General features: G+C 46.0%; 2 protein-coding genes across 3 annotated transcripts in view; one reads left to right on the plus strand and one right to left on the minus strand.

Moving 5' to 3' along the window:
• The first annotated feature begins 557 nt into the window (after positions 1–557).
• Positions 558–6,895, plus strand: DTYMK (deoxythymidylate kinase). 2 transcript variants are annotated; one of them, XM_074190676.1, is made up of 5 exons: positions 558–764; positions 1,757–1,865; positions 2,514–2,604; positions 4,008–4,205; positions 5,663–6,895. In XM_074190676.1, the coding sequence occupies exons 1-5, from the start codon at positions 635–637 to the stop codon at positions 5,774–5,776; spliced, it is 642 nt and encodes a 213-aa protein (XP_074046777.1). In that variant the 5' UTR covers positions 558–634; the 3' UTR covers positions 5,777–6,895. The 2 variants fall into 2 exon arrangements, with proteins under 2 accessions (XP_074046777.1, XP_074046780.1); XM_074190679.1 differs by having other exon boundaries at positions 561–764; positions 5,666–6,895.
• Positions 6,896–8,850: 1,955 nt separating this feature from the next.
• The window catches only part of ATG4B (autophagy related 4B cysteine peptidase), a 45,097-nt gene continuing 31,480 nt past the window's right edge, over positions 8,851–22,467 (minus strand). Inside the window, exon 13 of the mRNA XM_074190675.1 lies at positions 8,851–21,496. Within this exon, the coding sequence (XP_074046776.1) occupies positions 21,423–21,496 (74 nt within the window). The 3' untranslated portion in view covers positions 8,851–21,422. The remainder of the gene's footprint in view (positions 21,497–22,467) is intronic.

Here is a 22,467-nt window from a genome sequence, read left to right on the forward strand (position 1 = left end):
TGGACGGTCCTGGTGGCCGGGCACAGGGGCCGGCTTAGCTGACAAGTGACCACGTGCTTCCTGGCCAGCTGAGGCCGCCGCAGGTGGCACGTGGCCTCCATCCGGGGGCCGGGGCCGGGCCGAGGGTCTCGGGGCGCTTCCAGCCGGGCCCCCTAGAGGCAGGCCGGTGCTAGGCGCCCGGGCAGCTCATCCCTGGCTGGGGCTGAGCCACCCCGGCCCGGCGGGGCCTCGGCATGGCAGGGCCTCGACCGCCCTTCTGGCTCGGGAAAGCGCACGGCCCGGGACTGGCCGGACCCCGCGGCCGCCGCGGACAGCAGCGCCCCGGCGGCCCCCGCGGACAGCAGCGCCCCGGCGGCCCCGGGCTCGGCCGTGAGCATGCGCACAGCCCAACGGCCGCCCCGCCCCCCGCCCCGGGGCGCCGCGCGGAGGAGCGAGGCAGCGCGCGTGCGCACACGCAACGGGCAGGGGCGGCGCGAGCATGCGCGCGGTGCGCGGGGTCACCCCGGCAACGGCCCCTCCCCCCAGGCGCCGGCGGGAGCCGGACGAGGCCGAGCGTGCGCAGTGCCGCCGCCCCGCCCCCCGCGGACGGCGGGAAGGACAGACGCGGCCCGGGCCGAAGCGGAGGCGCGCAGCCATGGCGGGGCGGCGGGGTGCCCTCATCGTGTTGGAGGGCATGGACCGCGCCGGGAAGAGCACCCAGTGCCGCAAGCTCGTGGCGACCCTGCTGCAGTCCGGACACAGCGCCGAGCTTTTGAGATTCCCGGGTAGGAGGCCGAGCCGGGCCGGGGGGCGGGGCGGCAGCGGCCCCGCGAGCGCGCGCGGGCGGGCAGACGGAGCATGCGCGCGCGGGCCCAAGCGCCGCCCACCAGGGCCCCGATTGGCCGAGGCCTCTGGCGGCGGGCGGGTCTTCGTCACGTGGGGAAGCGGAGGCCCCGGGCCCTCCCCGCGGCCTGCCCCCGAGCGGAGCCCGGGACCCCCGCCCGAGCACCCCGCGAGCCGGGGCCCACCCGGGCTCTGTCCCGTGGCCCGTGTGTGCATGTATCTGTGTCTTGTGTGCGTGTGTGTGCGTCTGTGTCTTGTGTGCGTCTGTGTCTTGTGTGTGCGCCTGTGTGTCTGTGGCGTGTGTGTGCGCGTCTGTGTGCATGTGTGCATCTGTGTCTTGTGTGTGCGTCTGTGCCTTGTGTGTGCGCCTGTGTGTCTGTGGCGCGTGTGTGCGTCTGTGTGGCGTGTGTGCGTGTGTGCATCTGTGTCTTGTGTGTGCGTGTATGCGTCTGTGCCTTGTGTGTGCGCCTGTGTGTCTGTGGCGCGTGTGTGCGTCTGTGTGGCGTGTGTGCGTGTGTGCATCTGTGTCTTGTGTGTGCGTGTATCCGTGTCTTGTGTGTGCGTCTGTGCCTTGTGTGCATGTGTGCGTCTGTGTCTTGTGTGTGCGTCTGTGCCTTGTGTGTGCATGTGTGCATCTGTGTCTTGTGTGTGCGTCTGTGTGTCTGTGGCGTGTGTGTGCGTCTGTGTGGCGTGTGTGCATCTGGCGTATGTGCATCTGTGGCGTGTGTGTGTCTGTGTCTTGTGTGTGCTCTGTGTGTCGTGTGTGCATCTGTCATATGTGCACATCTGTGTCCTGTGTGTGCATCTGTGAGTTTTGCCTTGCAAAACCCTAAAAAAAAAGCTAAGAGCAAAGCTTTGATTCTTTGTGGAAAGTTCCACCTGTAACATTTACTTGGGCTAAACTCAACTAATCTCTTAATTCTTTTCCTTGCAGAGAGATCCACAGAAATCGGAAAACTGCTGAACTCTTACCTGCAGAAGAAAATCCACATGGAGGATCACACGGTGCATCTCCTTTTCTCTGCAAACCGCTGGGAGCAGGTGTAAGGCAAAGATGGTGGCACTCCTGGGGAGCATGCCACTCAGATTCACCTCAGTCCTCTTCAATCGCCTTCCTTCCTGGACATCACTTTTAGGGAATACCAGCTTTATATGAATCTGGAGTCAGGTCAAAAAGAGGAAGTGGTACTTTTCTGGCTAAGTCAAAGTCACAGCCAACCCTGGTCCATATGACTTACTTTAGAACATCTGGCCAGAGGTTGGGTTTGCTGTTGTTTGTGGCCTCCTAGAAAGGACCTGGGTCAGACAGTTGCTTCCTTTACAACAGGCAGTGACCGGCCTAAAGGTGCTTGTTGGGCCAGCCTCTTCCAGAGGGCCTCCCCTCAGCCCTTCCCTCCCTGGGAAGCTGGGGCCTTGGCCCTCAGCTTTGCTCCCTGAGCCAGCTGCTCTTAGTTTGATGCTCCCCCATTGCTTCTCCCTTGACCTGCCTGCTAGGTGCTCTAGTCCTCTGTACAGAGTCTATGACAGGACTTCTTGTCTTCTCCAGGTTCCCAAACACACTCTTGACCCACACCTTTTTATTTTTCATTTACTTCCTAAGTTTCTTGGGGTGGTTTCTCCCTGCTTCTGTTAAAAATTTTGAGGGCATTTGAAATAGAGAATGATCCTTCTTTTCTTTCTTTATTGTCTAGACCATTGATTAAAGAAAAGTTAAGTCAAGGCATCACCTTGGTAGTAGACAGGTATGCCTTCTCTGGTGTAGCCTTTACAAGTGCCAAAGAGGTGAGTGATCCAGCCTTATCTGCCTTCACCTTCTAACTGTAATAGCAGGGACCCTGAGTAAGCTCCTGCCATCCTTAGATGAGACTTGGTCCCTATCCCTAAGTAGCTCCTCTAGGCAAGGAGTAAGACGTTAATAGACAAATTGATAAATACTTTGGAGGGAAAAGGAATAAAGTGCCATGAGAAGCCTAGGGGCAAAGCAGGTCCCTGAGGAGACTACCAGGAAAGGCCTTGGCTTTTGAATTGGACTCAGAGACTGGGGAAGAGTTCTCCAGGCGGAGATGGGGAAGAGGAAAGCATTCCACACTTGGGGAAAAGTGTGAGTCCGGGTTTGAGGATGCCCAGCTTGTCTGGAGTGCAGGAGTGGAGCCTGGAAGTGAGAGTTTGGGGGTGGCTGGGAGGGCCTTGAGGGCCAGGCCAAGAAGCATGCTCTGTCCTCCCCTGACACCCCTGGAGAATGCCTGGATGAGGGGGACACATGGCTACTTTCCCATCTGCCTCCTTGTTTACAGGAAAGAGGTTTAGAGTCTTCCTTGGCATCACAGGCTGAGTGGGCAGAGCCAGGATGTTGTGTGTCTGAGATGGGGATAGAGGCCAGGGGAGCAGAGAGGCGTTCGGAAGGCCTTCTGAGGGGAAGAAGGGAGACAGTCACCTGTGGTGTTCACACAAATCATAGTGGGTGGAGGACGGACAGGTTGTGGGCACAGGGTCTGAAGTGCTGGGGAAGCACCAGGGCACAGCCAGTCAGACCTGCAGGCCTGAGTGCGAACCTAGAGTGGGTAGAGCACTGGTGAGTGAAGGAGGCCTGAAAACTCACTGTGCTTCTGACCCTCGAGCACCTTCATTTGTGTGGGGACAGAGCCTGAGTCTAAGCTGAGGGCACAGTCAAAGGACTTCTGTCCGGTATCACTTGGGCTTACTATTTAGGAGGATGGAGTTGACCTTTTTAAAAAACTGACATCACCCAATAGCAACACTTCAGAAGTATATGGTCCTTGGCATTCCTGACTCAAATGTCTAGCAGAATATTTTTGGTAGGAACCCTTAAGTAAAGAGCAGGCCTCCTTTTGCCATGTAGCTGAGCAGGTGAAAGGGGAGCTGTGGGTTTTTTCCTTTGTTTCTCTATTTTCTCCACCATAATCAGTTGTCAGCCAGATGGTAGAAAAAGGGTTGGTATTCTTCACCTACTCAATGAATTAGGGATCAGGGAGGATCCCTGAAGTTCTCTCCATTTGATGTAGGTCCATCAGTTTTATAAAAGAAATGTGGCCTCCTGGGTAGCTACCACTCCATGGACTTTTTAGGAATCCCTGCTCCCCTTTTCCCATTTTCTTTTGGATTTTAAAAACCCCAACTCATTTCAACCTGTTGGCATTTTGTGGTCTGTTTCCCCTTCTTGTCAGAACTTCTCGCTGGACTGGTGTAAGCAGCCTGACGTGGGGCTCCCCAAGCCTGACCTGATCCTCTTCCTTCACCTGAGCTCCCTGGAAGCAGCAAAACGTGGAGACTTTGGGAACGAGCGCTATGAAAACAACGCTTTCCAGGAGAAAGCCTTACAGCGCTTCTACCAGCTCATGAAAGATGACTCGTTAAACTGGAAGGTGAGAGGAGAGGCTTGGGTCAGCCGCAGAACTAGGGCAGAGTTCTTGCCTCCCTCCCCTCTCCCTTTGAACTCCTGAGTACTCCCTTCCTGTTCTATGGGTCATCAGCCCCTTGATATCATGGCCTGGTCTCTCTAGGCCCCGGCTTCCCTCCCCACCCCTGCCTCTCACCTTGGTGTCTGCCCACTCCTACAGTCACCCTTCCCTCTCCTCTACCAAACCCAACATTGCTCCCTTCACCTTCTCTGCTTGCTGGCCTGTTTCCTCAACTTTCCTTCTCAACCCCCTTCCTTCTGGCTGCCAGTCTCACAACTGGAATGATGCTAAGGCCCCCACCCTTTTCTTAGGCCTCCTCCACATCAACATCTTTGCAGCATTTGACAGTGTTGTCCACCCCCTTCTCTCTAAGCATCCTTAGTCTTCTCTGCTGAGACATCCTTACCCTTGTTCTGGGTGAGCTTTTCCCCAAGGGTCAGTCCCAGGACCACTTTTCTCTACAGCCTTCCTCTTGGCAAACCCATTAGCTTCAGTAGGTTCAGTTAGCTCCATGCATACAATCCCCAGATCTCTATGTCTTGCCCTCACCTCTTCTAGATTCTGGTCCCATGTCTGAAAGGGTTGTATAAATGCTGGCTATTATTTTGTGAATATGTAAACTTCAGGTTCATTTATATTAATGTATGAAAAATACATAATCAAGTATTATCTTATTCCCAGGACAGGGTTTCTTTTACATCTGAGACCTGAGGCTAACTTGTAATAGTTTCCTTGGTGGCTGCACTTCCTTGCGCTGCATAGTGCCCAGTGATATGGTGACCCAGATGACATGTCTATGGTTTAGACACTGGGATTTTTAGCCTTTGGGGAATGTGCACCAGAGAACATGAGTGGCATTCAGGGTTTGTTTGTTTTTTGTTTTTTTTTTTTTTTTTTAGATTTTTGCAAGGCAAATGGGGTTAAGTGGCTCGCCCAAGGCCACAAAGTTAGGTAATTATTAAGTGTCTGAGACCGGATTTAAACCCAGGTACTCCTGACTCCAAGGCCGGTGCTTTATCCACTATGCCACCCCCTAAAGAAATGCCTCTTTCTTCTTCCTGCCTGCTTTCTCTCTCTGATACTTAAACTCAACCTCTCTTTTTATTTATTTATTTTTTTTAATTTCAAGGCAGTGGGGTTAAGAGTGACTTGCCCAAGGTCGCACAGCTAGGCAATTATTATGTGTCTGAGGTTGGATTTGAACTTGGGTCCTCCTGATTCCAGGGCCAGTGCTCTATCTGCTACACCACCTAGCCCCCTGGCATTCAGTTTTAGCCTCCTCCTTCTACCTAAGCATCCCTGGGCCTAGCCTGGTGTGGTAGAGTCCTCAGACTCAGGGAGTATGTTGTTCCCATCCCAGATCTCCAGCTTTGAACCCATTCTCTTCTTGTTCTTTTCTCCCTCCTGTCCTCATGGTGAAGCAGACCATCGACGCTTCTCAAGCCATAGAAGACTTACACAAGGAGATTTATTCCCTTTCTGAAGAGACGATTCAAAAGGCCCAAGGGATGCCCTTGGGAGAGTTGTGGAAATAGAGCCGGGCTTCTAGCCCTCTGCTCAGCACAACCCCTGGAAGAAAAAGCTAATGTTGGAGGACTTAAAAAGGACCAGGCCACTGGATGGTGGTGGATTCTAGTGAGAGGCCTTGCCAAGAAGTTCTCAATGCCAGTTGAGGTCCTAACATTTCTTGTGATGACCAGGATAAGATGGTGGATCACAATCCCCTTTCAAGACAGAGGACTGGAAATAGGTTTTTGCTGAGCCAGAAAAGCGATTTAATATTTCTTCCCAATTCTGGGATCAGAGAAAGCCCATTCTCTTTCTTTTTAGCCCTGTTCACTTTCCTTTCTCAGCCTTGTTTTAATTCAAATCATAGAAGTATTAGTGAAATAAATGAATTGTTTGATCTAGTTTCCTCAATTCTAGGGTCAATGCTAAATCTGAATAATCCTGAAATCTCTAGGCCAACTTCAGCCCCAGTGTTAACCTCAACTGTGTGATGGTGATGGGGGTGTTTTGAAAAGTTCCAGTTGTTTCAACATTCCATCCTGATGTCCTTTAAAATACCAGCCATCCTTTGAGGATGAATAAAAACAGTGGGAATACCTAGAGCTGTGGGAAGCTTGATGTTTCCTACCCCCATTTCTTCAAAATGTGGAATCTTAAACCCTAATTTGGCTTAGAATGAGTACTTGAATGCTTTTAGATAGTATTGGTCACAGCTCCCATCTCCCAAAAGTCAATTCTTGGATGGAGTTTTGGCTCAGGGTGGATAAAAGGATAGGTAACACCTTCCTTCCTGTCAAGTTTCTGAAGTAGCCTCACAAATGTAAACTCTAGTGATTTGAAAGATACTGCTATATAATGGTGGAGAGCAACCAGCAGGACCCATTGGGAAGAGTGGGCAAGCTGAGTTAAATCCTGATTTCACCTTGCCTTCAGTGGCTGAAAAATGAGGGTAAAGCCTGCAATTCTGGATTCCCAGGACAGTTGTCCACATTGTATGTAACCCTTAGGAGGCCTCAAGAAATGTTGGTTCCTGTCACAAATGCTTGTTCATTATTGAGGATCAACATCCTATATTTTGCTAGGTTGAACACTTCTATTTGTAAGTCACTGTGAAATAAAGGCTCCATTTGTTTTTTTGTTTGAGATCAAGTGTAATGTCTTTGTGTTTATCTCTTTAGGGACAGAGAAAAGAAAAATTAGTTGCACAGGCAGTAGATTCTCAACCTAAGTCATTTCCCTCTTGCTGTGACTGGCATTCAACTGGAAGCCCCCTCTCCCCTTGCCCAGTAGCCAGACAGTGACTTCAGAGGAGAAACAAACTGGCACGTGAGTATACAATTCCAAATGGCCAGTTTGGAAGAATTCTTCAGCTGGCAGTTCTTGGTGAGGTTGGCAGGTACTCCACCCCTGAAGCTCCTGATTGTTATTCTTTATTTATTCTGCCAGAGTATGAAAGTCCATCTCATTTGCTCTGGGTAGAAGACCTCTAAGGAATAGCTATGGGAAAGGGAGGAAGAAACTGGTTAGAGTTGACAGACACGTCATCAGAGCAGGGAGCAAACTCAGAGCTGTCGACTCCAAGTCCTGGTTTGCAGATGAGGAAACCGAATCCCATGAGGAAGAACTAGGATATTCACAGGGGATTCCCCTTTCCAACCATCCACTTGTTGCCATTTATGGCACACGCTGTATGTAGTTGTCACAGTCTCCCTACTCTGGGACACTGGATGTTGGATTCACCACCCCAGCCGACCTGGAGAGTGTTTGGCCTCTGAGGTCACTCTGCTGTCTGAAGGGGAGGGGTGGAGAGTTGGTTGATGACTTCAAGACTGGTGTCAGGAATGAGCCTATGATTAGATTGGAGAAGTGGCCATCCTTTCTACCCACCCACCCCCAGCCTCTGAATTGACATTCCTGGACAAATATGCCAGTCCTGGGTCAAACTGGTAGTGCCCAGAATCTTGACACACCAAGCATTTTCAAATGAAAAAATCTCCCACTTGTGTACAAACCTCAATATGTTAAAGTGGATGTGGTCAGTGAACCTGGATGCTAGTGTAATCAGCTCAGGCAATACCCTTGAGCTGAACCCATCCCCTCTCCTGGAGGGGGTGGGAGTGGGCAGAGGCAGGGCACGAATTCATCTTTGGTACAGATGGCTCAGACCAAGAGGAAGGGACCAGGAGGCAGGTGCCTGACCTGCTAGGACAGAGGTCAAAGGTCCTTGGAAGGCCTTATATTTGTTAGGGTGAGGGGAAGGCTAGTCCCACTATCCTGGGGCTCACAAAGCCAAATCATCCATTGTGCTGCAGTTTAATTGAAGAGATGCAGTTTAAGAATGAAATCAATCCCAGAGCCTTTTACCTTTTTTTTCTTAAATAGCTTCATAGTTTGACAACAGAATTCTTCCCACCCTTTTTAGACAAGCTTTCCTTTTTCTTTCTGGACTTTCAAGGTGCTAGTTTATCATTCTGTAGACTAATCATTGTTGCCTTTATTTTCCTAAGTAGCATATTCTGATCCCCTTTGGGCCATTTCTCTACAGCTTTGAAGCCAGAGAACCTTCCCAGGTAATCCCTCCCTTTGTGCAGAATTTGAACTCTGGTGGTGTTTCCTTTGTTAAATTTTACTTATTTAAGGCAATGGGGTTAAGTGACTTGCCCAAGGTCACACAACTAGGTAATTATTGTCTGAGGTTGGATTTGAACTCATCTTCTCCTGACTCCAGGGCCGGTGCTCTATCCACTGTGCCACCTAGCAGCTCCTCTGGTATCCTTTCGAGGGTGTTTACCTCCTTTGTGATTTTAATCACCAATTATCAACCTAAAATACAAGAACTTTTCCTTTAGTGTTTCCTTCGCCTGCCCATGTCTACAATAGCAAGAGTGCTTATAGTTCATTCATTAAAAGGCTTCCAAAATGACTTCAGCCTATGACCAAACCAAGCTGACGTTCTCACAGGTTTTTAAACCACCACAGGTCTTAGCCTTCAGTTCTGGCCACTCTTGGCAGTCCTGCCACACAAAGGGAGAACATGGCACCTTGCTTTGAGAGAAGACAAGCTTCCTAAGAGAACATCTTTGGAAGGGGCAATGCCCAAAGAAACCATAAACTTCCCTGCTTCTAGATTGTGGAATTTTCCCTTGAATTCACCATGAAAGTAGAGACTCAGACAGTAAGAATAACAAAAAGGTGGAATCCTTGGTGGGCACCAGCTGGAGCCCACCATGTTCAAGGATGCCTCATAGAAGTGCAAGGATGACAATGAAACAGCAATATACCCCCTTCACACCCTTATAAATAAAACCACACGTTTTATTTGTATCCTTATTACAAATTAAGTACCAAGTAGTTTAATTCCAAATACTCTGTGAACCCTGAGTGAATTGATAGCTCTCTTCATAAGGGAATGAGTGAAAGTTTATTTTTAAGGAGGCAGTTGTTAGCGTATGTAGGTTTGGCTTCAGTCTGCAGTAATTGGGCTGGGTTAAGAACTCCTCTAGGGATTACTGAAAAAGGCCCAATGAAGCCCAGTCCTGGGGATGGTGGGGTGGCGGTGAGCAATGTCACAGCCTAAAAAGCCTGTCTTCTCCGACAGACATGCTGGAGTGGGTGGGCAGGGTCTTTGAAATCACCCGATTGGCTTTTTAATGGTTGAACAGGAATTCTCTGTCTCCATGTCAGGATGAAAAGAAAACAAATGGTTTAAAAGACACACATCCAAGTAGTGTTGGGTTACACTCATTAGTTTCAGTCATTCGTGACCTGTTAAAACAGAGGAGAGCCCTTCCTAGCGACCCCAGACAGGACTCCCTCATTGCCGAGACTCCTTCTGTGGACCTCAAGAGAGTTCTACCTGGGCATCAATGCAGTTGCTTGTCATGTGTGATGGCTCAGTTATGGGGGCAATGTCTCAAGGAAAGGCCCTGAAGTGATGAACACAAATGTGGTTTCTAAGGAAGCGGGCCCAAGGGGATCACCAAACCCTTGGCCCTTAAGGTTCTCTCCTATCACCCCTGAAACAGACACTGATCTTTGCTTCACTAGCTCAGCATTGTTCTAGATTCAGGTGACTGGATCCACAGCCCCCAGGGAGTACTTTGGGCCATTTCTGGTAGCCCATTTCCAGTGAGCCTTGTTCTGTGCCTTCACCTGGTTCACCATCTTCGCACAGGGTGCTATTCATTCCAAATGCCTGGCAAACACCATTCCAAGCCTCAATGGGTTACCCACAGGCACTGAAACTGCCCAAGTTAGCAGTGATTCCATGTCACGGAACTTTCCGAGGGCCTGTAGCTTAGACAACATATATGGATTCTCATTCAATATAACTAAAAAAACAAAGACTTTGAAAGTGAATAAAACCATCATCTGAAAGATTGAGTTCCATGAATTAAGATGTCTTGAAAGCTTTTTTCTGGGAGGGGTGCCTAGGAGCTAACTAAAAACAAAGGAGACTGATGCTCTCAATTAGACTCAGTAAAGAAAACTATTCAAAGAACCCTATTTCTAAACACCTTTATTAAAATATGAAGGTCAGATCTAAGTCTTAGGAATAACCAGAACTTTTCCAAGAATGTTGTTTACATAGTACAGTACCTCTAACCTCTCTAACATGAAAGAGCTCATTGGCCATAGAATGCTGTTTGTCAACTGAAAATTTCCATTCACCTGCCTTTTTTGTGTTTTGAAAATCTATGCCCTGATGCTGTGGTTGATCCTGAGCTACCAGGGAAAAGATGGATGCTTTGTGAATACAAGGTTTTGGATTGGTTTTAATACTGGGTCCAGACCATCACTTGATTATCCAACAGCTGTATGTGGTTACAGGGACTTAACACCAAGCGCATGAGGAAGGAATTAATGTTGGAGGCCCTCCTCCTTAGCAATCTCAGTATTCTTTGTCTTTTCAGGGTTTCCATTTAAGTCTCTTTAGAAAATAGCATTTAAAATTGGACTTTTCTTCCTCAGTTCTTGGCATTTCCAGATCAATGGGCTTACTTATAAAGACTATGTCTGAGTCATGAGGGTTCCTTCTACCTCTCAGAGTAACCAAAGCAGCCTTTAGCTGGAGTCACTAAAACTTTCATTGTAGTCAATTCTAAAAACAAGCTTTACTCATAAAATTGGAACCCAGCTTCAGAAGGGTTATCCAGTCCACTTAGAAGGCTCCTTCTTTATAGGGTTGAGGTTTTTTGGTGTTGGTAGTGAAAATAATGGGTCATTCATGAACCTTTTCTGGTGAGATTTATTGGAACTATGGGCAGCTGGGTGGCACAGTGGATAGTGTCAAACTTGGAATCAAGAAGTTATCTCCCTTGGTTCAAATCTGTCCTCAGATACTTACTGTGACCTTGAACAAGTCACTTAATCCTGCTTGCCTCGGTTTCTTTATAAAATGAGCTGGAGTATCTTGGACAGTGTTTAAACTCAGGTGTTCCTGATTCCAGGTTTAGCTCCTCTATCCACTGAGCCACCCAGCTGCCTCGGCTGGACTTTCAGACTTGACAGAGGCCTTAAATAACCAAGGTAAAGATTGCAGGTCCCACTATGAGTCTGTGTTTGAAATATCAGGGTGATCACAGAAAAAGGCCCGGTGGGAGCCATATTCCATAAATCAGTAATGACAGTCTTTAGCTATCTACTAATCATGATATTTTCACTTTTATGAGAAAATTCCAAGAAATAAACACAGAATCTAAAGGTCTATACTACACAGAGTGACATAAAAATGGAGACCCCACCATTCTGGGATTCTGCCTGAGCTTGGGCTAGAATGAGCTGCTACCAACCCTTAATTTGGTTGGGTAGACGAAGTCAGGTATCAAACCAATTGTCCATTGGAGCTACAGCAAAGGAGCAAACTACTGATTTTATTCAATTTTCTCTGCCTCTGCCCTTGGGCAAAAGCATCACTGGAATGAGTAATCAAGGAGCACAAGATTCTGGAGCTCTGTCCTACCTCCTTTCCAACAGTTGGAACAAATTTCTGTGGAAAAGCAAAGAAAATCTTCCATGTAAGTGTAAAAAGTGAACTGAAGCATTTCACATCATTTAATATTGCCTTAAACCAGAAATGAAATACTGAACAAACTTTCCTAATCTTGCCATGTCTTGTCTTTGAAGCCTATACCATGCCATGTCCTAAAGGACATGATGATAGCCATTTTGATGAACCAAAATGATTTTTTTCCTGAAAATTAAAAAAAAAACCACCTCAAGTTCAAAGTACACTTGGGATTATTGTTGATCCACAACAAATTAAAACTGATTGGACTTGGAATCTGGATGTTAAAGACCTTAAAAATATTTTTTATTTTGTTTACAACTGGGACCTAGAACTAGCATATGGTTCACAAACTATTCCCTACAACCATGGGTCCCTACCAAGGAGAAAACAGAGGTTCATTGAAGTTGACTAGCCCACCCTCAGACCGATAATCCATCTCAGAAGGGTTCTTCTCATGCCTCAAATATCGAGCTAAGGGTTCTTCATTGTTATCTCCCTGGTGGCAGCAGCCTGAAGGAGCCCGAGTAGGCAGGTGATAAGAAGCCCATCATTTAAGGAAGGAGAAAGCTGACTCCATCATCAAGCTCACCCAGCTGATGAGCCAACGCACCAGCACCAGGACCCAGCATCATTTCCCTTCCCTTTCTCACTGAAAACTTCTTACACTGTCTGTAGGCAGCAAGTCAAAGGAGATTCCAGTTCCTACAATGAATTTGTTCCCAACATAAGTCCAAACAGAATATTCTTGATAAGATAGACCTAGTTTCTTGGCTTGTTTTAATAGGATTATTCTGAAAAACTTGAGCTTGACTGGCTCCTAAAATGCCACAATCCCCTCTGGGCCCTAGGCAACAAGAACAGACCAAGTTCAAGTGCAAGTTGCCACACACTGAAACCCATATCAAATGGGCCTGATCTCAACAAACGTTACTGAAGTGCCTACTTTACTTGAGAAACTGGATAGGAGCTGGAGATTTAGAGAAAGCATTTATTAAGTGCTTACCATGTTATAGACACTCTGCCCTCGAGGGGCTTACATTCTAACAGAGCAAGACCACACTTAAAGGAGAGTACAGAGAGGGCCAAGAAGTGGCCAGGTGGCCAATTCTGAGCTAGATAAGGCTCAACTATGGTAATAAACCCTCTGAGTTGTCCAAGGTTCTGGGAGGATGGTGGCTAGCTGCAGGCACCACGGTGTGGAAAGGGTCTGAAAACAAAGGTAAACTGAAGGGTTTGGTTTGTAGTACAGGGAAAACGAGTCTACCAAAGAAGTGACCTTCTAAGTGCTAAAGATAAACATGAGGTATCCTTTTTAAAGTACGGTGTTAGGCTAGATCATGGCGTCTGTGAATTTTAATTTAACATACTTTGTAATCCTATGTATTTTATTTATTTAAAAACCTTCTGAGAGCCCACATGTTTAACCCAACCACTCAAAGGTCCATGGCACAAAAAATGGTGAAGATGCCTTCTGGTCTGACAGCTATGAATCAATCTACCATGTGAAGTCCCTTCCTGCCAGACCAGTTATTTCTCAGCCATCTGAGAGTGACGATGGCTTTAGGGAATTAGGAATATGGTAAATGACCATCACTTCACTTTCTTTTGTCCTATGACCTAGGTTCATAATCCTGGGAAGCCCTCCCCCATTCCCTAGTGTTCTGGGTGTCTAAGCCCCAGAACTTCACCTTGACTCTTATGGACAGGTTGAGGTCAGTTGGTTCAATCAGATCCTGGCACAAAAGAGACCAGGGTTACCGATTTTCATTACCAAACACACCAACTCATGAGAAAAAAAAAGCTCTCCCATAGACTGTCCCTCATTTCCCTCTCAACCACCTCACCAACTCATGCCCTTGGTTACAGGGAATTTAAGAACAAAACTCAGATTGGTCACTCTAATCCAAACCCAAAATCCACGACCTCACATCTTGGATGCTGGCTCTCAAGGGCATTACGTGCACTTGGACCTCTGCCCCTCCTTTTCTCCCCAAACCCTCTTCAGTCTCTATGAAGCACCTAATGTGAACATCTGCTCAATATGGCAGCTGAAAACAAGGCCAGCAGTGGACAGGAGGGGGTGGAAGGGAACACAGCAGTTTTACTTGGAAACCAAGTGTGTGCAGGGTGGAGAATCCAGCTGTGATTTCACCATGTACCAGCCAATCCAAGTATCAACACTGCCCTTGCCTTCAAGTCACCTCAGGAGGGCCTCTCAAAGGCCTCTCCCTTAAAAGAAATGCCATATCCGATTCTCAAAAGGCATTACTTTAATGTGACTATGCAAGCAGCATACCCCACCCAACTCCGACTGGACTCTGAACACAAGGTTTGATGTCAGTAAATACCATTTCCACAAACATTAATATACACAAAATCCTTTTTCCTTAATGGAGCTCTCCCTGCACTAGCATAATTCAGCTAAGACAATCATCACTGGCATCACCGTCCGCCCTCCCAAAAAGAAACCAAACAGTCTACAAAGTTTAGGCTTGATTGCCTCTTTTCAAAAAGATTATGTAAAAGGTAGAGAACACCTCTGGGCAAATCTGTCACAAGGCATATACAGATATTTGGTGGAAGAACACTGGCCTTGGCAGCCGTTGGCATCTGACTGATCTGACGCACATCACTTTAGTCCTGGGCCATTTCTTCATCTGTACCAGGGCTAATACTTTGCACCTACTTCATGAGGACTGAGGATCAAGTGAAACTGGTTGTACCCTATCTTGCAGTGTCAATGTAAGCAAACTATTACCAAATCCCCTGGTCCCAGAATTTAATTACAGAGATAAAGCTAAATGGATTAGCCATTGTTCTGCCCTCTCTTAGGAGAAATGCAATGCCCCTGATTTTGCCAGCCTTATGACAGTAATTCTAAAAAAAAAAATGTAATGTTCAAGAAATAGTCCTGCATGAAAACTTAATCCACAAGGAATGCTGACCTGAATGACTGGTCTCACCACTGCAAGGATGGCCATGTTTTGACAACTACAGCAATTTAAGAGAGCAACTGTGACCTCCTCTGACATGACAGCTTCCATAGGCCTATCAGCAAGTTTCAGGTCCTCCCCACAATCACATCAGCCCTGGAGAAGTAAAAGTCTTTCCAGCATCACAAGCGCCATGAACAATCTGAGCCCATTCTGTATCACTGGGGGGCATAAAACCCACCAGATCCCAGTCCTACTTGCTTCCTGTGTCACACAGGACAACCCACCTGACTTGTGTCCATAGCTGGAAGACAATCGGATTAGATTCCTTCTTGGGTCCTTTGCATTTCGAAACCTGTGGCCTTAAGAGTTCATGGTTCAAGACTATCAGGACTGAAAACTGAAGATTTCCATCGGATGAAATGACTAAGAGATTTAAGAAAGAAAATGAGAACTAAAAGATTGAATGCTTTCCTTTCAAAGCGTGGAGAAATGCCCAAGATTTCAAGAACAGGAGGAAAAGCAAAAAGTTGCTGCAAGAAACTTGGATTTGGCATTGATGCAATATTTGCCAGAGGCAAAAATCAGTCAAAAAACATTGATTAAACTCTGTTTGCCAGGTACCAAGAGCTAAGGGCTGGAGTGGAGCCCGGAATGTCCTACCCCATCCTTTTAGCCTAAGGCTTTTTGGTAGCATCAGATTAACTACAGCTCTAGTATCTTTGATCACTTGGAGAGAATTCCCCACTGAATCACAGAAGGCAAATCTTGTGGCTAGAGCCCATATTAAAGGGTGATGTTTTAATATCAGTAAATAAAAGGGCCCTGGGGACTCTAGGACCTTCCCTTAAACTAGTTTGGTGGTCCCCCAAAACAAGAGAATGGCTGTAAACAGAAAAGACATTCAATAACGTACATATCATTTTTCTCAATCAATACAGATTGGAATTAGCCCAATCACTGATGCGAGAGGATAATGTCCATGAACAAACAATTCTTTCACATGGGCCTCACAGTCATCATCGTCCAAGAGCAAAGCTACAAACCCACAACGAGATCTCATTCACTAAGGTCAGTTTGACTATAGAAAGCCACTAGTTAGTCCAAGACATTCAATATCCCAGATCAAGATAAAGGCTGTTACTAAAGCTTGGGGGGAGAACCTTTTCCACTCCCTCCTTTTATGAGCCACTGACCCACTCAGGATCTACACTGCAGCTGGGAAACTAAGTAGTATTGTCAACTGATCCCCGACTGCACTGAGACAGAAGCCCGTCCCTAACACAAATCTTAGAATGAAGCTCTGGGCCCAAGACAACAACACACTAAGCTCACAAAAGAAGAGGGACACAAGGACACAGAATAGGCAAAACCACTTCACCAACATGCCCACTTCAAGTGACTCGTCACGAACTGGAACTGGCTTCGAGAGGCAACCTGGTCATATAGGGACATGTTCATTGACGTCCCCAAAGCATGAAAAACAACAGAAGATTAGGGCAACCCACTATGGAGGACACAGGAGGAATTATGGACAATAACCAGAGGTAAGGATATGAAGAGAATATTAGGCTAGTCAAATTTGCATATCTTTTAAGAAGTTTTTTAGTTTTTTGCAAGGCAAATGGTGTTAAGTGGCTTGCCCAAGGCCACACAACTAGGTCATTATTAAGTGTCTGAGACCAGATTTGAACCCAGGTACTCCTGACTCCAGGGCCAGTGCTTTATCCACTATGCCACCTTGCCACCCCCCTCAAGAGGCCTTTCCAAGGAATTTCTCACGTTATTTTGAAAATAGTCATAGGGACACAACAGACCTATAGCTGGAAGAGACTTCAGAGTCGGAATCATTTTATAGATGAGGAAACTAAGCCCTAGGGAGATTAGTGACTTGCCCAAGACCAGAGATGGAAACTTGAACCCTGATCTACTGACTCCAGAACTGGTGCTCTTTCCACTGTACCACAGAGGCTCTACTCTGCATGCCAACATAAACAAGGGCATCCTATCTGGGAAATAACTATTCCCTGGTCTTAGGCACCAAAGACCAAGCCAAGGACTAGATCCATAAGGTCAACAGGGATGAGCTACATCCCGTGCTTGTGTCTTTCAGGATGAAGTTATAGGAGATGGTCCTACCATAAGCTTAAGGACTAAACCAATAAACTTCTGAAATAAACTACTGATAATACTCAGCAAGACTGGGCTGAGGGCAGCCAAAGGAAACCAAACTGCTTTGGCAGGATATGATGGAAAAAGGCTATCCCACTAAAGTACCCAAACTACCCCCATGTACCTCAATGCACAACCTCAGACCTAAACTGCTACTCAAGATACTCCAGTAACCACTAAATGGCAAGCAAAGGGGGAAGGGAACAAATGAAACAAAATTTGAATATAAACCAAGATCCATATTAGTCTTTCCATTAACATAGTTAACAACACTGACACCGTTTTCAAATATGGAGGTCAAGACAGTAACCTTGTGAGAAGGAACATTTTGGGGTTTTTTTTGCAAGGCAAACGGGGTTAAGTGGCTTGCCCAAGGCCACACAGCTAGGGAATTATTAAGTGTCTGAGACCGGATCTGAACCCAGGTACTCCTGACTCCAGGGCCGGTGCTTTATCCACTACACCACCTAGCCGCCCCGGAACATATTGTTTTGCGAGCGACCAATTTCTTTACTTCTCCATGAAGAAGTTTCTTCTATGTTGAGAAACCACTAGCTGCTTGGGAGTGAAAACTATCTAACTATTGAATAAACTTAGGAAATTACTTCCTCTGCCCCTTTTGGCTCTTTCATCCCTTATATGCAGATCTAACAGAAGATAAGCACTAAAAAATGAAACAAGTCAGCCAATAAATGGCAAGAGGTCCAGTGGAGAAGTGAACAGTAGAGTAAGCCTCACTATAACCCTCTTCTCAGAGTCGAACCTGGGTATGAAAACTTTAATGAGGTCATTCTGATAGTTCCAATATACCAAGATGCGAGTTCAATAGTTTCATCCCAATACCAAACTGAATAATGCAGAACAAGACTCTAGCACAGTAGCAAAACTGGCTAAACTTGACTTTGTTCAATACCATGCTGCAACTCAATCTTTTCCTCCCACCAAGTCTTAGAGAGCAATCAACAAGTATGGGGATGCTCCATGAGCCTAATTCTCTTCTACCTCCAGATCCGAAGGTAGGTTTGGGCCAACTCACCCTACCAGCTGTCTTACATCTATCAATCAACACTTTACAAATTTAATGAGGGCACCCATACAACTCAAAAATAGGTTTCTTTCTCAACGTAAAGGTACTCTTCTCATTGTTGGGAAGCTTTCTCTAGCAATCTTTAAACAATACAGATGAACAGTGTATTGTTACTGTAGAAAACTAATAGTTTTCACTTCTTAGAAACAGCTTTTCTAATATTTTTCTAGGCTAAAGGTTTCATTAAGTACATGGAAGGTCAGATGAATTATACAACCATGTCCCAAACCTGAAGCAGAATATGGGTTTAAGATAAGGATAAATTACCTTTTCAGATGACTATTTTTTTCATGCTGTTGGATAATCTTTCACTTGAAAACTTAAAAAAACCCCAAAATCATCAACTAATTCTCCAGAAGAATCACTCAAAAACAAGTGGTAAAAAAAATCAAAATTTTGTTCCATTACCTGCCAGACAAAGATTCAGGCACAACACAAAAGAATGCATACTTCAACTATCGCCTAATTAATTTTCCATTTTTATGAGTTCTAGCCAAGACACTAAATAGGCATTTCAGCATTAACTGGATTGTTCTTTTGGACCCTTCTGATCCCAGATGATGATTTAGACAGAGATTGGAAAACCTAAGAACTCATTAAAAAGTGCCTAAGTTAGCTTTCATGGATTTGGAATAGTGGGGCATCAAACATCTGGACAGTTCTAGATTGATCAATGATGAGCTCCATGAGATATTCCAGGGAGTAGGAGTTTCAATGAGCAGCATGGTGGATGCAGAATCAGGGAACAGAATTGAACTACAGAGCAACCAACAAACATCCTGCAGGGAACAAGGAGTGAGAATTTTCTCTGCACTTGAAGAGGCATCAATATATAAAGCATGTTGTGACACATTTTGTGGAATTTGTGGGAGTTGTTTCCAATACTTCGATGTAGTGAAGATTTAACACATTGAGATTTGACACATTGGTGGCATCTGTTCAGTAGCAATAATTGGAATTATTGCAGGCCATCCTCAGTACTCCAAAGATGGTGAATAAGATCAATGCCCAATCACGGATTGGTTGATGTCTGTCTTAACACTCTCTGAAACTCTCTTTTGATCCCAGGGAGAGGAAACGTCCTAGATATGGTTGGTTAACTCTGGGAATGCCATAAGAAGAGCCAGCTATTCCTCCCAGGATAGCTAACCTAAGATCAGAGGGCAAGAGAAGGTGAAGACTATAGCAGGGCCCCATCTGTCATCCAGGTCTTGTTTCAGCAAACTTTTTCAATCTGTTGAGTGCTGCAGACTTTAGTAACAGGAAGCCTGGCCCAGGTCTCACTCTACAGAGGAAGACAGGGTGGAGCAGAGGCCACATTTGTTGCTCAGTGTTTCAGGAGGGGAAGATACCACCTGAATAAACACAACAAAAACAATCCTCCTCCTGAGGTTTGGATCTCAAATGAACCATCTTCAGTCAACCCATGCCATGCACTTAGGCAGACAAATCCATCTCAGTTGGAATTCAGAGTGAGGCTTCAGAAACCAAAGGGCTTTAAAGAAGCTTGTCTGTTATTTATTCAGATAAAAACATAAAGCACTAAATGGAGACTTATCCCCACTCTCCTTACCCCCCTCCCCCAATAGAGATGAAAGACAAGGAAAAAAGAAGGGAAATGGAGTAGCTCGTTTCCTTCCAGACACAAGCAGGCTGCCTTGGCCCTTGGCGCCTCTTTGCTATGACCCACTTTTCATTCTGGAACTGAATATTCAGGGGTTTCTTTTAACTGACTCCCCTTTACTTGCTGAGGACAGAAACAGGAGTCAAAAAGCAACTAACTTGGGCACTTAGTATTTTTGCCAATACTGATTTCTCTTTCCTAAGTAACAAAGGATAGTGAAAAGTGCTCTTTCCTCATAGAAGACCCACTTCACCCATCTTCCATATATATATATATTTATATATGCATGATTAACTGATGGCCTACAAAGTCCCCTTTCCCTTTCTTTAAACATTTCCTAAGAACTGACAACACTTGCAGGAAAAAAAATGACAGCTTTATCCTGAAATAAGCCTTGGAGATCCAGTTAGTTAAGGTCTAAAATGGTTTGAATGTGTATAGCAACGCAGATGAGAATGACCCAAAGAAAAAACCCAATGGGTCATTTGTGACGAGGAGCTGGCTTAAGCAGTGGATAACTGTGGTGGCGATTTGCTGCATCACTGCGCTGGATAGCTCTACCCCAAACTTGTTCAGCTGAAAGGAGCATAAAGCCAACTCCATCTTAGGTAATATTTCAGAGCATGGAACCCTCCCAGGGACTCCTCATGGTTGGGCAAAGCACACACTTATTCCTCCAGAGCCCATCGCAGCACCTAGGGCAGAGGCCCACCTAGGGGAGGCAACATCTTCTCAAAGGCTTTCTACCAGAGGCCAGTTTGATTTTTGGTGCAATGGGAGGAACATGTTTCTCTTAATCTCTTCCCCCTCAGAAAAACAGCCTCTTGTGCTGCCCTAGCTTCTTGATGGGTGATACAGCACATACCTTGAGTTTTTATATGCTGAACATTTTCTAGAAAAGCATCAACCACTCAAAAAAACTTCTCTATACCCCATAGATATCTATGACCTCAGGGGCACATTCACCTTTCCAGGGGGCAAAAATCATTCTCTTTTGCTTTCTCTTATTTTAAAAAACACTGTCCACAATTGGGGGGGGGGGAGGTCACAAGATATGCGCGCGCGCGCGTGTGTGTGTGTGTATGTGTGTGTTTAGTGGTCTTAAGTAGCCAATTTTGACCTTTTTTTTTAAAATAAGAAACATTGGTATAATAAAATTCAATCAGTCCAATTCCCACCCTCCAAGGGCAGCCCTTAAAAATAATGAAGGAATAGGCTAGGGCTTAAAGAAGACAAAGAAAGACAATTCTATGTCTGTGAGAAAGCACTGCATATGAAGTGAGAGCAGCATCACTCTGTGGAACAGGAGGTGCAAATCGGGGTGAGTCCAGTCCATTCTGGGTCCAACACACTCTGTTTGGCTCCAGAGACTTCTACTTGAGGGCTGTCCAGCCTACTCTGCTCCCACAGCATAACTAAAAAAGAACTGACATCCAAAGCAAACCAAAGCTGAGAGCATCAGGAAGTGGACCACAGGCCCAGCAGCAGGGAGAGGAGAGCCCTTCTCCAGGTTCCACACACATTCCAGTCTCAGCTCAGCTCTTCTCCCACACGGGACCTCTTGACACTGAAGCACCCTCGTCTCTATTTCCTAAAAAAGTGTTTTGTGCTGAGGATCCTGACTCCAAGCATTAAGGCTTCCATGAAAACATATTCTTGATCCAAGGACAGAATGCAGACAATGCACGCTATGCTCTGAGGTCGCACGCACGCCGGGATGGATGGAACACTGGGATGTCATCAAGCGCCTGTGAAAACTGGTGAGCTGGGCTCTCAGAGGGGCTTCCCTCCCCACCCCCCACCCCCCCATGCCACACAGACCGGGCAAGTCTGTTTCCTAGCCTTTTCAAAGGGACAAAATTTCAAAGTCTTCATCTTCTGAATCAAAGAATCTTTCCAGTCTCTCTACGTCAGAGGAATCTAGGAGAGAGAAAACAAATCATTTCAGGTCAACGGATGTTTGGGTCGGGTGATGATGGGGTGGGAGAGAGACAGAGATAGAGTTCTAGTAAAACCAACAGATACTCCTTGAGTTCCTAGGGGTTGTAGGGGTTATAAAGCTTAAGGGAAGGAACCCACTTTCAAGGAGTTTATATTGTAACTCAGGAGAGAAATACATGTACATGGAAAGATCATTATTGATGTTAGCCTGTGTGTATATTCTAACTAAATGAAACAGAGTAAGTTTTATATAAAAGGGTTTCCAAATGGTGTGGTCAGGAGAGGCCTAAGGGGTTGATCTAGAACTTAAAAGAAAGGCAGGATGGGTTTAGTAGGACACTCTCTAGGGAAGCCACAAGGCAAGTTTAGAAAACCGGACACCCCACCCCACCCCCGTTCAGATGCCAGCTTGTCCAACCTCTCCACAAGCTGCTGCTGAGGCAGAGCCAAGCCTTGAAATCAGGCTGGTGACACCAACTACAAATCAAGACCTCTTTCCACCAGGCTGTGCCAATTCTATCTGAGAGGAGTTAGAGGAATGAAATGCTATGAGTTGGGAGAAGTCAGGAGGAAACAGTACAGTTAGGAATTGATAAAAATCAGAAGCTACAAAAATCTTTTTTTTTTCATTAAAAAAAAGTAAACTGAAATTTGTTGATCCAATCCTCCAAAATGATATCTGTTCTAATTATGATGCTGGATGTAAACTTTGCCCCTAATCCAATAGAGGAAATGGGCTTGTGATGAGCTTGTAACATGACTGAATTCAAGTACAAGATACTGGACATTATCCTCATAGAGAGCCAAACATCAGGAGTGGCCAAACATTAATAACCACGACATACACAAACACATGTAAAATGAGCAAACTATTCAGTTAATCCAAGTGTCTAAGCAAGTTAAAAACAGAAATGACAACAGGACACATGGGCCTCAACACAAGTTTACAA

This window comes from Macrotis lagotis, chromosome 6 (genome assembly GCF_037893015.1).
Source record: "Macrotis lagotis isolate mMagLag1 chromosome 6, bilby.v1.9.chrom.fasta, whole genome shotgun sequence".
Lineage (NCBI taxonomy): Eukaryota > Metazoa > Chordata > Mammalia > Peramelemorphia > Peramelidae > Macrotis > Macrotis lagotis.